At 40.6% G+C, this 18,304-nt stretch overlaps 1 protein-coding gene across 2 annotated transcripts in view; it reads right to left on the reverse strand.

Moving 5' to 3' along the window:
• The window catches only part of TGFBR3 (transforming growth factor beta receptor 3), a 251,927-nt gene that overhangs the window by 123,237 nt on the left and 110,386 nt on the right, over positions 1 to 18,304 (reverse strand). For both annotated transcript variants that reach the window (XM_073643185.1, XM_073643184.1), the window contains exon 4: positions 4,468 to 4,605. In XM_073643185.1, the coding sequence (XP_073499286.1) occupies positions 4,468 to 4,605 (138 nt within the window). The remainder of the gene's footprint in view (positions 1 to 4,467; positions 4,606 to 18,304) is intronic.

The raw sequence follows: 18,304 nt of genomic DNA on the forward strand, positions 1-18,304 counted from the left end.
CTTCCGGTGAGGAAGGGAAAGTCATATCAATTATTGCAGGAAGTGTTACAGTAGATAATGCAGTGGACACATTATATCTAAATAGTAACAGCCATTTTATTGACTTTCATACATCAATAGTAGATATAATATATAATGAACCATCATTAATAAATCATTCTGCGAAAAGTGATACTTTAACGATAGCATTTAAGCAAGCTTAAGCTCGTTCATTGGGTGACTGGCAACTAGGGGTGAGTGAGCATGCACGCCACTTGAGTGACATAAGGATGCTTAGGTACACATTGAGTATCGCATCATGCTCGAGCCTTTGGGGATTGCCTCCCATGGTGCCCAACATGGCTACGGCATTCCCTGCATGTTTATTGACTGTCTAACAGCCGCAAAACATGCGGGGCGGGAAATTGAGCATTGCACTCGAGCACCCGCGATACTCAATGCGTACCCGAGCACCCCCCGATGTCACTCCAGCGGCGAGCACACACGCTCAACACTACTGCCAACCTGTCTACACTGCCCGATTATTGGGAAATGAGAGTACGTGATAATCCTGCAGTGTTGACTTGTAAAGGACACAACCAAAGAACCCAGGTTGATTACCTACAACTAGATGAGTGGAAGCAATTAAAATGTTCAATTCCTCTATGAGTCTGTTCACATATATATTTTGGCTTCAATCAATAATGGAAGCCACGGCGCTGTGTTAGATACATCATCCCACAACAGATGCAATGGTGCCATCTGACATGGAAACTGTCCTGCATACAGCGCTATTCCAGCCATCTGATCGGATAGAACATGTTACTCCCAACAACATGTCAAAAAGTAATGGACAAGGTAAATGCCAATATGATATTATTAGTCTACCAAATGCCATCAGTGGCTCAGTGCATGGAAAGATGATTTACAGTAAAGCAGATCTGTCACTAGTTTTAACCCCTTCAAGAGCTTGGGATTTTCCGTTTTTGCATTTCCATTTTTTGCTCCCCTTCTTCCCAAAGCCATAACTTTTTTTATTTTTCGGTCAATAAGGCCGTGTGAGGGCTTGTTTTTTGTGGGACGAGTTGTACTTTTTAATGACACCATTAGTTTTACTATATAATGTACTGGAAAATTGGAAAAAAATTCCAAGTGTGGTGAAATTGCGAAAAAAAAGTGCAATTCCGCAATTGTTTTCTTTTACCATGTTACCTAAATGCTAAAACTGATCTGCCGTTATGATTCTACAGGTTATTACGAGTTTGCAGACACCAAACATGTATGTTTTTTTTTTATTTAAGTGATGAAATAAATATCCAAAGTTTGCAATAAAAAAAAAAATGGCGCCATTTTCTGAGATCTGGAGATGCGTGATGGTTTATTTTTTGCCAGGCTGACGTTTTTATTGATACCATTTTAGGGTAGATACGATGTTTTGATCGCCCGTTATTGCATTTTAATGCAGTGTTGCAGTGACCAAAAAAGTAATTCTGGCATTTTGATTTTTTTCCCGTTACGCCGTTTACCGATCAGATTGTTTTTATATATTGATAGATCTGGCGATTTTGAACGCGGTAATACAAAGTACGTGTATTTTTGATATTTGTTTTTAATTGTTTTATTTTGAATAGGGCAAAAAGGGGGTTATTTGAACTTTTACATATTTTTAATATTTCTAAATACATTTTTTTCTACTTTTTACTTGCTTCAATAGTCTCCTTAGGAGACTTGAAGCTGCGATCATCTGATCGCCTTTGCTACACATAGCAGGGTTGCAGCTATGTGTAGCAGAATTGATCATCTGCTATGAGCACCTCAGCTCTCATAGTAGAGTAGCAATGACAACCACAGGGGTCTCCTGCAGACCCCGGTTTGTCATGCAAATCGATCGGCGCCCCCCAGCGATCATGTAACAGGGGCACGTCTTATGACGCACTTCCGGTAATTGCCAGTTAAATGCCGGTGTCAGAGATTGACAGCACCATTTAACTAGTTAACAGCCGTGGGTGTATCGCGATTCCAACTGCGTCTGTTAGGGGCACATGACAACTGATCAGATCAGTTGTCTTGTGCCTGAAAACATGTGGGCTCAGCGCCAGAGCCTGCATGGACTGGAGGGAAACAACCTATGACGCACCTATACGTCATGCATTATTATATACCTCTTATGACCCGATGATACTGAGGTGTTTACCATGAAAATCCATGTCAGAATGGCAGTAAGATTTAGATATTAAAATAAGCATTTTCTGAATCCAGCTAAAGAGTGAGAGAGATCCTGAGTCCAAGTATATTCAGTCTACACCCACCCACTCTGCCTGACTGACAGCTACAGCTTGTACTGTGCAGTGTGAAATCTCAGCTGGGAAGAGGGACACTGAGGAGCTGTCAAAAGGATAGTTAAGTGGCGATCAATTTTAAGCTTTAAAAGGGATTAGACAGCCATTCTGACATAGGTTTCTATCAGGTCTAAAAGATAAATCTCACAAGGTGTGCACCTTGTATAGTGAAACCTGGCGACAGATCCGCTTTAAATCAAGTATACAATGGTTAGATACTAAAAAAAATTAAAACACAATTTTTTGCAATTTTCCAAATATATACTGCAAAAAAAAGAAGTGTGTTTTTTTTTTTTTTCAAATCCCCTATGGCTTTTTCACAATTTTCTGAAAATGGCAAATAAAAAACAGTGCAACAAAACTGTACAGTGTGGCCAAGTCTCAGCAGATATTTAAGAAACAAGTAAAGCCCCCGTCTCACATAGCGAGATCGCTAGCGAGATCGCTGCTGTGTCACGGTTTTGGTGAAGCAACAGCGACCTCACCAGCGATGTCGCTATGTGAGACACTTTGCAGCGATCAGGCCCCTGCTGTGAGGTCGCTGATCGCTGCAGAATGTCCTGGACCTTTTTTTGGTCGTTGCCCTCCCGCTGGTCAGCACACATCGCTGACCAGCGGGAGCAGCGATCAGGCTGGTAACCATGATAAACATCGGGTTACTAGGGGCACACGCGCACTTAGTAACAAGCTGTTTATCATGTTTACGAGCCTGCTAAAGAGACCCCTGATGAAGCCACGTGTAGTGGCGACACGCGTTGGGCACTGAATGCCCGCCAGCATCATCCCAGCATAGGATTTTGTGCTCAGGGAGGTGATTGATCTGAGCGCTATTGTGCGCAGGAGGGATACTTACAGCATGAAAGGGTTTTGTATTTATTTATACCCTGAATAGTATTTTTTGTGGTATGTGAGTATATAGTACTTGCCAGCTCAGATATTCTATATGGGCTTCATTTATGCTTGGGACTTTTTGTATTTTTCAATATATACTCTGCTGTAGTAGGTACATACTTCCCTCTTCATCTGTCTGGACTATAGTACACCTCCTTGAATACTAATGTCAGGCAGTCATAGCTAATATGCATGTGTATGATATTGATCACCAGGGATAATACTGGCACTTGTTTTATTATGGTACTGCTTGTTCTGTTGTAACTAGGGATGTTTTTTGGAGCAGGTGGGCTTCAAATTAGTGGGTAACCCTACTATATTGATTTTACTTGTGTTTTAACTATTTGGGTTTTTTGACGTTGTTTGTATGTATTTATATCTGTAATGAATAAAATTTATTGTAACTTATTATAACGTATGATAATTTATTGAAGTATTGTTGGGTGATCACTGCTTCATAGCACACCTCTTTTCCTTTTTTTCACGTGTATTTATGTGGTGTGCAGCATGTTGATCCCCTTTTTGATTTGGATGGTGCCCTCCATAGTTTAGTGGTTATCGAGCCTGCTAAAGTGAGCGGTAACCTCCCGCTCACCGTAGCAGAGTGGTAACCATGATAAACAAAGGGTTACTAGGTGCGCGTGTGCCCCTAGTAACCCGATGTTTATCATGGTTACCAGCCTGCTCCTGCTTCAGCAGGCTGGTAACCAGGAGCAGGACATCGTGGAAAGATTCTTTCCACGATGTCGCTGCTCCCCTGATCGTTGGTGAGCCTGCCTGTTTGACAGCTCACCAGCGACCACATAGCAACACAGCAACGATCCTTGACTGGTCGTATCGTTGTCGGGATCGTTGCAGCGTCACTAAGTGTGACGGGGCCTTAAAGGGAATCCTAGAAGTTGTCATTGCAGAATGATGTGAATAGATTACATGATTTCTCCGAACAATCACATCCGAGCCTCGCCCTTTCTATTGTCTGACTAACCAGATGACTAATGCAGTTAGGCGCTAGTGAAGTCTTAACCAAAAACGTGTGTCTTTTAATAAAGAATCTTCTTCCATTATATTAAGACAGTTTGCCAAGGCTAAATAATCTTCATGATCCTTCCTAAAACCCAGTGATTGTAGCAGTCTCAATAAAACTAGTGTCTGCAAGCCAAAAGTATACGCTGCTACAGTGACAACACAAAACAAGCCAACATATTTATTCCATATGCAGCTGCACCTCTGCTTATTTCGCAACCACATATATACTCACAAAGAAAAATCTTGGAATGTTGGCTTCTAGTCTCGCAGTCTTCAGCTTCCACGTGACAGGCCGTGGGGAGTTTAAGATAAACACCAGAGGTTTATGATGAAACAAGACTGTTGCGATCGGGGTCAAATGCAGAGTGACCTGTAAATAAACAAAATGGAACCAGATTAGGACATGCGCTATGAAGAACTGCACATGCTGATACTGCCTACAATGCAAAAAATAATGAGGGCTTGACGTAAGCAACAAGCCCAATAAACGGGAAATACTGAGAGGTCATCTATTGGGAAAAACAAAAGTTGCTTTCAAGTCAAAATTGTCATATAGTGTTAAAGATCTGCAACAAATAATGAACCAAGCTGTAAGTCGTATATGTTGCAGTACCCCTTTTTTGCACAAAGCACTGTAATTTTCTATATTTTTTAGAAACTTTTGTGTAGGCTTATAATATGTCAAGATGCCCAGTCATGACAACACTTCAAGAAAGATACATTGGTTGAAGAGGCAAGGATGAGGTCCCTTTACATTCTTCTGAGCGGGGTGTTTACTTTGAGGTTGGACTTTCTTGATGAAACAAGGCTGATCTATTTTAAGGACAGACCATCAATTTTCAAGTCCTGAGAACCCATTCATGATCCACTAAACCCCTATCGTTTTAGTTGTGGTTGTCTTTAAAATATATCTTTCTACTTGGCCATAATATCTTAGGGCTCTATATATCTTTGCTATCCTTTCCTTTTACTAATCTTTCACCCTATTCTTTCCAGGTTTTGGCCATCTGCATGCAAGAGAAATGTGCTTGTCTTTTCGCACTCAGTGGGATCTCACTATGGACAGACCATCTGCAGTGTATAGGGGCCTCCCAACTGTCCAACAGAGTAAGGCACGGGCGTAGGGAATTCAATCACCCATTCTTTTTGGTTGGTGGGAAGATAAGTCGCAGCCAGTAGATTTGGGATCTAATGTTTTACAGAGTTCAAATCACAAATCTGGGGCTTCCCTTTTTATTTATTAAAAGAGGGGGCAGCCTCAGATTGGTGACTTTTTTAAACATCATCTAGTAAGAAAACCGTTCATAAATGTGTAACGGGCAGGGTGGCAATTGTGACCAAGGTGCGCATCTTCCACACCCAGCTGAGCTAAAGGAACAGTGGGTCCTAGCCAGCTGTGTGTGCTGCTGTTACAGTCGGCGATACGCCACTTCAGACCGCATAGTTCCACTTGACTTAGCAGGCCAGACCTGATGAGATAGATGTGAAGGAGGGAGACCAGAGTCCAAAAATAAACTTTCCTTTACTAAACAACTTGATGAGAAGTATGTACAGTTAGCAGGTACAATACTTTACGAATACTTCTTCTGCACAATCCAGAAGCAGTACATTACTTCTATTACATGTCACACTAGTCCAGCAAACCATTATGGGAACCACCATATTTCCCTGTGAGGACCTCATGGGTCGAGGTCTGTCACTATGGACCCTCACAGCTAGTCTCAATGCCCATTTGATTTGTGAGGGGCTCATAGGATAAGGTACGCAAGTACGACAGTAAGACTTCTCACTACTATTCTCCAAGCGCATTCGATGAGGGCCACACGCTCCTTGATATGCCAATGCATCTTCAGTTCCCCGTACGAGAACTCTTGTGTCTCAGCCTGGCCATCTTCTCCTCTATGACCCTCAGGCCTGGCTACACTCTAATTTCTTATCTAGTATAGATAATTGTTTGCTTCACACTCCATTGCCTGAGAGAAGAAATCCTTCCGTTGAGTCCTTGCTTGACTCCCTTGCCGGATAACCAGAATCCTTCTGCCCCTTAGTCCTTGTTTCTTTCAGAACATGCTATCCGATATTGCTTCCCTTCCTTGGCCCACAAACACCCATTTCAATGCAGGTCTGCAAGCTGCAAGACCATAGGTCTTTTCACTTCTCAGTACTTTTCCCTATCTGCCTAACAACAGGAAACTGCATTCCCTGGAGCCACTTACTCCTCCCATCCTGGGCTGGCCCTAATAGTTAACCCTGTCTGCAGTTAACCCACTGTTGCAGCAGACAAATCAGATAAAAAAAATATTTAAACCATGGCAATGCATTATATAACAATGGGATCTTCAAGGAGATGTTGGCAGCTTTTCCACTCTATTACAAATGTGCCTAATGCCTCCCCGAAAGGGCTCAACTCGTCCCCGCAATTTGCCCTAACTTTGCACTGCCACATATTCCACCAAGCTGTTACCTAACAGTAACCTCACTAATGATAATTCTGTTCGGTAACGGCTTAGTAAAGTATGCTGCAGCACCCTGTTAGTAAAAAGAGCAAGATGTCACTCTTTCACTGCGATAGTAGCCGTGGAAAGTTGTGGGGTCTCACTCTGCATGCTGGGATCTCACCTCCTGCAAGTTTGGGCCTGAGTTTTGAGAGACATTAGAGGAACTTATAAGCGGTCTTGTTACTATGTGCTATTAAAAAAAAAAATCACCAATCAGGGGTTGCCCACTCTTTTATTAAATACAAAGGGCAGCCCCAGATTGGTGATAGGTACTCTTTAAGGTGGTCATCATGACACCAGCTCCTAGACTTCTGTTTTAATAGCTACAACTCTACAATGAATCTCAATAAGAAGGATGTCAGTTTAAATGTAACCTGTCACAGTGGACATGCCGTCCAGTTGGTGGGCAGCAGTTTACTGTGATATAAGGTTTAGTGGGAAAAGATTTTGCATAGTGTGCAATTTTTTCATAGAAAATTCTGCTCAATCTGGGCTGTGATGTCCACTGGGCGGCCCAACTTACTGACTGACAGCCATCTATGTATGTATACTTATACCAGAAAAGCTGTTAACCGCTAACAGTACCGCCCACTGGACTTCTAAGTCCAAAATGAGCAGCGCTTAAAATGAAAACCCTACGATTTGTGTTATCTACATATGATGCTGAGGGAAGGTCCACTGGAAGAGTCAAGGGCTGTTAATATGGGATTGCATTTCAGAAATAATATCCGCAGCAAAGGTTGCAGAATAAAAGTCTGGGTTTTCCAGAAGCATCAGACCCTACAAAAATAGTCAACACCGTATGTACAAGGTGCAGCTGCAAATTCCTGTCATTCTAAGTAACACTGTGAAGTGTCAGTATACAACCTTCAAAAATGTAAGCGGAACAAGACAAACAGTAGACAGAGTGTAACTGTGACTCTACCATACATGCCAAGCATGGGCAAAGGCAGCAGATGGAGCACATCAAAAAGACAGCTGTGCTATTGTGGGGCTTCCAGTGTGGCGCTGGCAATCGGCATTCAATGGTGTAATGTTTCTCTTGCCTTAAGAGTTGGAGACATTCTATGTTAAGATGACAAGACGTGAGCATAAAGAAATAGTCAATAAGTCAAGTCACTGAGCTGTTAGTCCTGGCATTGATCATACTGTTTTCATTCTTCTTAATAATTTTTATGCCTAGAAAAATTCACACAAAATATTCAAAACAATTCTAAAATCCTATAGGTGAATGGAGAGTCTAAGATGGACTTTCAGAAAAAAAAATAGTGAACTGCAGGTTTCTGCCATGTAAAGGCTGAATGAAACATTTGGTATTTGCCCTGGATTTACTTGGAAAAGTATAAAAACGAACCAAAAATTACTCACTTCTCTTAAACCAGGAGGTTTAATATTTTTGTGCATTGAAACAATTTTTTTGTTTAGTCATGAAGTAGCATTGAGCGTAACTGAATAAAGATATTGAATTGTAATATGGAAACATCTATGATTTCAATTATGGATATTGTGCACATCCGAAACAATGGTCTAAGCAGCGATCTATGTTATATCAATAGCAGTGTGCTCGAAATGTTGAGTGAGATTTACAGTAACAGAGACCTATGGGTCATGGCCAAAAGGTTGCATCTCTCGGGAGCTCATCAGTGGTGGCCTGAGATCACTAGTGGTCAAATTTTTCTTGTGGAGACGAGCGGCTCCGCAAGAGAAATTGACATGCTGCGGTCCCGAAAGACGCGCCGCATGTCAATGTCCGTGGGTGATCCACAGCTTCAGATGCACGCATAGTGGACATGGGATTTCTAGAAATCCTATCCACTTTGCTGTAACATCTGGACGCTGCGTTTTTGACTTTGCAATAAACACGCAGGGTCAAACCCACAGCATTTCCTGATCGTGGGCACATACCCTTAGAGCATACATATTTAATAGCGCAAAATCCTTCCTTTGAGACCTCCATCAGTTAACCAGAATGGAAAGAGGCTACAAAAAGCAGGGGACACAGTAGGATCATGCATTACATTGTTGACCCATTAATTTTAACAAAAAATTATTAATGAGGATCTGACACCTTATAGGCGTTGTCCACTATCTGGACAACCCCTTTTTTACATGAAGTAGCCCCCTTGTAAAATGAAATAATAAACATATATTCACTTTCCGTGCTAGTGCCATTCCATTGATGTTGACGCCCCATCTGCCAGAATTCGGATTGTGAGCTCTGCAGTCAATCAACGACCACTACTGCGCTGCTGCGCTTTCATTTCTTCCCCTTGTCCAACATCCATCCAAGGAGTGAAAGAGAGCAGCAGCCCAATAGTACACCGAAAGCCCCGGCAGACCTAGCCCTGTATTGTTTTAATAGTGCCAGAGCAGAAGGTGAGTACATTTTTTATTTTAAAGGAAATTACTTTATTTAATAAGGGGGTGTCCAGATAGTGGACAACGTCTTTACTATGCTACCACTGCAAGGGTAGCCTATTACAGGTGCAAATGTTTTGGCTCCTAGGAGCAATGAAAGAAAACACTGGGAATTCTAGAGGTAATTTTTCAAGACTGGCGTTTCATATGCCAGTCTTATTCCCAAATCTGGAAATCCAACCACTGAGATCCCTGGTGAACCTAAAGCCCCCACTCACATTAGATGGCTGTTGACTCAACGATGGTTCCGTTAATCGTTCAGCTGGCAACTATCTGTCCTACCTCTCTCTTACACAGGAGCGCTTACTCTGCTGAGCACCTCTATGTTCTCTATGAGAGATCCATTGATGGACATTTCTGGAAGTGGCTTATTGCTAAAGAAAAAAAGGAACGGCAGTCCCAAATTGGACATGCCGGATCCTTATCTCTCCCGACACACCTTTAGTTTCATAGTTTGTGAGGATGAAGGTAGACTTAAGTCCATCAAGTTCAACCTATATCCTAAAATGTTGATCCAGAGGAAGGCAAAAACCCCATGGGGCAAACATGAATAGTTCCATATTAGGGGAAAAATTCCTCCCCGACTCCTCATACTGAAATCAGACTTGGCCAACATAAGTCTAATGTGTATGGGGAAGCCTTTCAAATGGTGCTCCGGAGTGCTGTGATTGAATAGAGTGCCGTTCATTGTCTATTGGACTAAAACAAATTAGGTTTTTAAGTAATCTAACTGAATCTAATAAATGTGTATAAATCACACACTGTGTGAGGTCACCATACATTGCACATTATAGGCAAGAAGGTCATATTGTTTCCCCACCTACAGCTTTTGGGGTCCAGGATGTTCAAGCCAGACCTTAGACAATAGAGCTCAACAAAATACACCATCAGCACATTTCAAATGACCAGCAGAAAATGCTCCACCATCCATTAGTGACCTCTTTGCCCAGTGTGCAGTCATGCCTTGGAACACACCAGCACACAAAGCACAAAATTGTAAAGCTGTTAATGCATCTTTTTCAAGTCTTGAAAATTCTTTCATTCAATAAAACTTAATGCTTAGATAATTGAGGGTTACAATGTCAGGGCCAGTGAATGGGGCCATTGTGCAGAGCTGGAAAGTGTCAAGCATGGCACACCAGCTTCCGCTCTACATACATCGAGCCCTTATACTACAGTAACAAGAAGACTGCAAAGCAAGAATGAAATATTTCATACTCACATCATCATATTATGTCTTACAATTAAAATGCTGAAGTATTAGCAAGTTAGGACGGGTTAAATGTTGCTTGCTTCAAATTTTAATCCTTTCTATAAACACACAATGGATACCGTAAACTGCATGCCATCAAAGAATATCACATTTATCACAGAAGTCCTGAAGGCGCTGCTGCGTTAACTCAAATTATCTCGCCATTAAACTTTCGTATCCCATATTCTTTAGAACATGCGTTAAATGTGGATATGTCCTGCTTTCCAACAATTCAAATGAATGATTTAATGCGGACTAGAATCTTAAAAATTGTATACACGCTCAATGAGTTACGGTACATCAATATCCATAGGGAAATCCAGCCTACAAAGTCATCAAAACCCAGAGGCTGACATCCCAATTATGTCACTTTTTCCAAATTACAGAGTAACTAAATTTTCATTCTTGTTTTATACTTTGGTCCAGCATGGAAGGTTATAAAACGTTACAAATCACTTTATTAAGGAATTTGTCTTCATTACTGTAAAACTGCATTGAAGTGACTACCAAACCCCTAATTTTCCCCCAGTTTATTGACCTGTCTTCAGCTGCATTGATATCAGAATGTACTCATTTGGAGTACAGATGATGGCAGTGAAGGGTCAGAGGCTGTCTCTTTCTCTGAATGTTGTACTTATCAGAATAATCTCCTGCAGCAGCTTATCCCCAGAGTTAGTGATACAGGTGTTGAGCTGACCCTTTCGCTACCATTATTTGTGCTCCAAATTTAATTACTTTTATTTATTTTACTCACTTATATAGCATCATTAATTCCACTGCACTTTACAGACATAATCACTTTCCCCATTGGGGCTCAAAAACTAAATTCCCTATAGGTAAATTTTTGGAGTGTGGGAGGAAACTAGAGGAGACCCACGCAAACAAGGGGAGAACATACAAACTCCTCGCAGATGTCGTTCTTGGTGGGATTTACTCCAAATGAGAACATTCTATATCTATGCATCTAAAGGCTGGTAAATAAGCTAGGCAAAGCAGAGGTTTGGAAGCCACTTATATGCAATTTAACAGGAATAAAGATAAATTCCCTAATAAAGTGATTTTCAAAGTTTCCATGTTACACAAAATTATAAAAAAAATAAAAGTTTATTGCTCTTTAACATAGTTTGCAAAATATGTTCTCTTCCATTCTTAAATGTGTTTCCTTTATTTGCTATGAATATTATTAATAAGCAAACTTGACTTTTAGCAATGTACTGCCTGTAGCTTTTCTGCGCTGCTTTGCTGATCTGGAACATGACCCCCATGGCTGCAGAATAATGAATGACATTGGAGGCCAACTGTTACGTCCGGGAAGACTAAGGTACAATAGCTTCCTTTTAATCTCTATATTTTGCTTTCCCTATCCAGTGTAGTGTAAAGCAAATGTGCATAAGCCTACTACGTAGTCTTGCATGGTCGCAGAACCGCTATAAGGACGTAAAGAGTATAAAATAAGAATATCTACGGAGAGAATTTATCAAGACTGACATTTCATACACCAGTCATGAACAAAAGCCCAACTGGAGTTTGAGGCAGAAAATTTATTAAGACGTGCACCTCTCTTAGCAAATGTGTGTCATCTTTGAGCTACTCAAACACCAAAAATTATGGCATCTATGAGCACAAAAATTTATGCCAAATTTGTCTTCAATTATTATAAATCTGTTGAACTGAAGTTAACCTAGACCTTTCCACTAAGCCTCAACCACTTTTTAATGAAGTGGTGAGGCTAGTGTAAAACTGAAAGGAGTCCCAAATTTATTAGCAAATTGAGCTTGTGCAAACATGTCTCATGTTGGTGACTATGGAAAAATTATTTCCTATTATAGCAAAAGTGATTAAGGACTGGTGGTTATATATTGGTCTAAACATGTCTGTGAGAAAATTAAATCACAGGATCCTGATCCACCAGCCAGGTCAGTAGACCGTGGTCGCCACATAGGAGCCCTGTAAATGTACTCCTACATTCTGGAATCCGCAGCTCTTTTTCTGATTTGTAGGCCTGGAAAGATGTTGTGCCAGGGTTACTAATCAGAAGAGGTGGCGGGGATGCTGACAGATAGGAGGTGGTTTGCAGGGCTCTCGTCCACGTGCTACAGGCTTGGACCAGGGCCCTGTGAATCAATTTGATCAAGCCTACAAATTATGGTTTTGGTCTTCAATCCTTGTGCCTAATTCATACAAAAGCAGTTTTGGTGCATTTTTTTATGCCCTTTTCTTTTACCCAAAATCAGGGTAACTTATTTTAAGGTATCCAATTAGAAACTGCAATCACAATCCTAAAATGTCATTAGGGCTAAGACAGCTGTAAAGTTTTTTGTGCTGTACTCTTGAGATATCTCAGCTCATGGCCGGCTGGATAACTCTATGGTAACCAGACTTAGGCAAACAATCAACGGACTCCCGCTCCATTATGCTGCTAAAGTAATTTGTAGACAGAAAAAAAAAATCCAGGCACAATTCAAAAAAAAAAAAAATCTCCCAAATAAACATGGTTCTCAATGTACCGTTTTACTTGCGGACTTCCAGGCACACATACATACACTGAAAGATTTGTTATGAAATTCTACAGGCTGGTGCCATATATCTTCAAGGTTACTTTAGAACAGCGGGAAAGAGATGGAAACATCTTCAGGCATTTCTCTGAAATGGATACGCTGCAATAAGAAGACCTGACGTAAAAAGTCTACTTATTTGTCTAAGGTCTTTTCTAGAGGGATTAAAGACTTGTGAATCCTGCCACCGGCAGTGTAATAAATATCAGTAAACTAAATGAGCACATTAGGGTCCTTATTCTATGATAAACTGTGTGTGAGGTCAGCAATGAGGTGTACACTGTTTTGGCCACACCGCATAAAAGTTTCCATCATTCAGGGAAAGTCTGATGCAGCACAAACTCCTTGACTTCCCCCATAATGATGGGGCAGAGTGCTCCTGATATGCCCTACCTATCACAGAGAGGACTGAGCAGCTGACTGGTTATTGCTTCTCCATCCTCTCTATCTTCACTCTGCATTCATCTCTATGATCAGTGAAGGGAGAAAACAGGACTCTAAATGATGGTGCTCATCTTCTTACTGCAACATGGAGAGGACAGCAAGCCACTGGATACCAGGTATGAAATATTAACCCCCTTACTGCCCCCACCACGGATCCCAAAATTGCCCTCTTCACTACAGTAGACCACTAGAGATCTTAAATTGAATCCCTTCACTGCCGTAGACCACCCAGCATTCTGTCATTAAGCTCTTCACTGTCCTGGAACACCAGAGTCCTGACATTACCCCTTCAGTTGCCATAGCCCACCAGGGATCCTTAAATTAACTCTAAGGCTTCAATCTTGTAAATTGCTGTTATCCCTTTCAAGAATATTCAGTTAAGCTGGCCATAAATATCTGCGAACTTGTTTGGCCAACCGTTTTCTTTAATCACCTACCCCCCATATATACGTGCACACTCAGGTTAACCAAGCATGTATGTGTTCAGAATGAGGAGAAAGGAGTAAACCACTGCCGGACACCTCTCGTGTAGGATTATCACCCTTAAAAACAAAAGGATCAGATGTTAAGGCTTAACACATTTAATTCTTGGTTCCCTGGACATCCCATCTTGGGGAAGATGGGAGAAAGCCTTAAACATTGGGCCAGTTTTATACTTTATGTGGGCCAGTCTCACTGAAGTCGGTGGGTATGGCCAGCATTAATCAAATATGCATACCCAGCTTTACTTATCCGATGACATTGAATGTTCCCATTGCACCACTCCCTGTTTTAACTTTTGTAATACTACTCACAATGAACAAAAAATATGGACAATCATAGCTTTTAGACCATTAAGCCCCTATAATTTCACATAACAGTTGTTCACCCCTAAGACAGAAATAAAATGAACATATATCCTATAAAAGTTGTTAGTCATCAAACCAAATCCATGCAGTAACGGTTGATCTTACAGATCGGGGCAGAAAAGCCCAGACAATACTACAGGTCTAGCACATCGAGAGGGAAGATGTGACTCTCAACCTTTGTAAGTTTATTATGTACTATACGAAAAGTTCAACAAGTTCATGTTTTCTACTCTATGTTAAGGAGAGAATAGATAGACGTGAAATACTTGTAATGCAAGGCCATTTAGAGAATGTAGGGAAATAAACGGTAGTTTTGTGCCCTTTCTACCAAATATATTGGGGAAAAGCAAATACAAGAAAGAAGGTTTAGCCTTATGAAACGGACTCTCACTGTGCGGAGGTGTGAGATATATCCACATATTATAGCAAGATGTGATACTGGAGAAAGCTCCCCAGAATGAGGTAGCTGTTCACAGAACTTCTAGGAAAACCAAAGATCTGCCTATGGGGAATACAAGAAACTTCCAGCAGACATGAAATGTTGCTGAAAGAAATGTTTTCTTCATGGACCACTATATAAACCTGCCATTGCAAGAAAAATAAAAGTCCAGACTATATATTTGGAATAGACTGTCAGTAGGATATGTTAAAAAGAGGCATAAATACTCAAAAGATACTTTACTTTAAATAGTTATAGCTCTAACATGCACTGGTACATTGCGGCAAACCCTCAGACCTGACCAAAAATTGATGTGTTTGCCTTACAGAAGAGGACATATGCTGCGCACATTATAGGAACCTCTAGATGTATTAGGTTTGGACAGATTCTGAGTCAGGATATAAACAATTTAAGCTCATGAGCAAAAAATGAACTGTAAAGAGCAGAGATCTTAAAAAGGTTGCAGAATTAAAATACAAACTATATTACTTTCATTACCTAATGATAAAGTGTTCTTAAGCAGAAAACTAGACAATTCAAATTTGAACTCTTAGCTGAGTTGTCATTTTTAATTTTTTTTTACAGCCTTCAGCTCAATGTTGAGCCATAGCGACTTGAAGGATGAAAGCTCCGTAGGAAGATCGATTTTGTGCAAGTCTACTCTTAGAAAAAATATAGATGTGACAGAGTATCTAGAAGTGCAAGTGAATCCTGGAATTTCAAATGTCTGCTTCAAATTTATGAGTTGTTTTTTTTTTATGAGGCAGCTGTTGTAATAAGTTCATTTACATCTAAATATTTGTTCCATTTTGTATGTAACATTGAACATTAAGTTTCTAGGAACTTTGCATATATATTTGTTTCCTGTGGTCGAAGCCTTGGTATTCTAACAATATTTATTTATTAGCGGCTTTCAGCTTCATTTCGAGCCATGACGATTTGATGGGTGAACGCTCAGCTGGACTTATCTAGGCTTGCACAAGATTACTCTTCCTACAGAGTCTTCTACAATGTTATCTTGATAATATCAAGCCATCGGGTTGCTGGTCTTCCTATTTGCCCTGTTCCGTCTATTTTTCCGACCATGATGTCCTTCTCCAGTGATTGCTCTCTCCGTATGATGTGTCCAAAGTAGGTAAGTCGTAGCTTAGTGATCGCGGCTTTGAGTGACATGTCTGGTTTGATTTGTTCCAAAATTGATTTGTTTCTCCTTCTTGCCATCCATCATATTGATAACATCCTTATCCAGCACCACATTTCAAAGGCGTCCTTCTTCTGTATTGTTTATTGTCCAGGTTTCGCATCCATATGTTACGACAGAAAAGACCGAACTATGTACGAGTCATGTCTTCGTCACAAGTAAAATGTTCCTCGATTTGAAGACCTTGTCCAGTGACTTTATTGTTGATTTGTCCATCTTTATTCTCCTATTGACTTCCGGTGTCGTCACTGCATCTTGAGCGAGCATTCATCCGTTCTTTACAGCTTCCAGTTCGTCACTGTCCATCTCAATTATGTTTAGGTCGTACCTGGTATATCACTGATGCATGCAAGCCCCACTGGTGCAACAAACCCGGACTGCCATGAACCAGGGATCTTAGCTGCATAAAATGAACTGTGTGACTAACCCATGACCATTGGATCTGCAGCAGTGACGTAGGTGAAGCAGTAAGCTCATTATATCCAAACAGTCATGATTTTAAGATTTTTACCAAATTATTCATGTTGAACTGGACACACCATGTAATTGTGGCTGCAGAGCAGAAAAAAAAAGTTGTTTTTTTTATTTTTTTATTTTGCCTCAATGTTGCAGAGATGTTACCAGGAAAATATTTGGCACCTGATAAGTTAAGTATAAGTGGATGTTATTAGATATTTTTTCACTTGGGGGTGTGTACTTCAGCCTCTTATGATACTAACCAATCATAAGCACGCAGCAACATAGACGTGTTGAAGGCTCTGTGATGATGTCATCAGGGTCACATGACTTGAGTCCACAGATTCTGCCAGCTGGAGTGTGCAGCCTAAATAAGCACTTAAGATGAAAATAATTGCAAAAAAATAATTGTTATCATCAATGGCCCATGTAAGCAGGACATATGCTGCTAATAACATGATGCTCTATGGGGACTGAATGATTATATCAGGACTTACATGTACGTGATCAAGATGGCTTGGACTCAGGACCTGTGCCCATGCCACCTGTAGGAGTAACCGGCTGTAATTTGCAGCTGAGCGCCCACTGTATTTTCTGAACCAAAGCTAACCCCTCATTTTCCACCATAAATAGTGACACGTGAGGAGTTTGACAGTGCTCACTCTATCATTCCATTGGCACACCCACAATGCAATTGCTGCTGGATTACTATGACAAACAAAGGCCTTATAAAAGCCTCTGTGTCTGACATACACCTAAACTCTTCAAATACTGATGGAAGCAAGGTCTGGTAGACTACCTGTGAGTTTAAAGCCCCTCATACACATTAGACAGCAGTCATACACTCCTCCATACTCCGGAGTGCTCACTGTCCCTAGCTTTCTTATGTTCTCTGTGAGAGCCCCTGCCACAATCTCTGGCAGAGGCTTATCAGTCAGGGAACAAAAGGACTAGCTGTTCGAAATCCAAAGACATCCTTTGTCGGTGAAGAGTTGTGAGACCCCCATACATATCAGACGGTCGGCCGATTCTGTCAATATTGCTGAGTTCGGCTGACTTTAGTCTAATATGCATGGGGATAGTTATACTTACAGGCATAATCAATGAGCTGCACTACACTAGTAGTGCAGTGTATTATCTATGCAATCAAAGGATCACTTGCTCAAGTCTCTTTGTGAGACTACTAAGTGTTATTAAAACAAAAAAGTATTTTAAATGTTTTAATTAAAAATGTATGGAAAAAGAATCCCCAGTTTTCACAATAAAAAATGTTTTAATTTGTTCATTCCGCCTGTCAAAAAGCATAATAACAAGAGATCAAAAAGCTTGTATGACAAAATGGTACAACTGAAAACTACATCTTGTTAAACAAAAAGATAAGCCTCCATACAGACAGCTCTGTTGAGGAAAAAATTAAAACTTTTAGCTTTCAGAATATGGTGACACAAAAACATTTTTTCCAAATAAGAAGTAAATTCCAAAGTTAAAGCGTTCTGCAATTACACACAAATACATTTTTCTTCATTAGCCCTTCCTTTATCTATTTATGAAAATAACTAATGTTACAGTACACACACCCTAGGAGTACGCCGATAATCTGCATTCTCTGCATATCTAATATCTACTCCTTTACTTGCTTGTCATCTCTAAAATCTCAAGATGAAAGACTGTGCAGACCTAACCCATGCAGTTTACGTGCAGTTATGTGTTCAGATATTTTTTGTTGTTTTCCTCCTATGACACCCCGTTACCCTCTTCTATTAGGAATGATTAAAGGACTTCCTGCTTGTGTTTTGGGTTAGCAGGAAGGAATCCTCACTCGGAATTGTGTAGGGTCTGAGAAGTGATCCTGAATTTCTTTTGTTTTCATAGCGTTCAGGATACCAGTTTATCAGATGAACTTTCCATGTTTCAGATCAGAGATGACCCATACCCTACAGTTTATATACCAGCCAACA

Source organism: Phyllobates terribilis, unplaced genomic scaffold (genome assembly GCF_046119375.1).
Source record: "Phyllobates terribilis strain yellow unplaced genomic scaffold, ASM4611937v1 Scaffold_8__6_contigs__length_399053987, whole genome shotgun sequence".
Lineage (NCBI taxonomy): Eukaryota > Metazoa > Chordata > Amphibia > Anura > Dendrobatidae > Phyllobates > Phyllobates terribilis.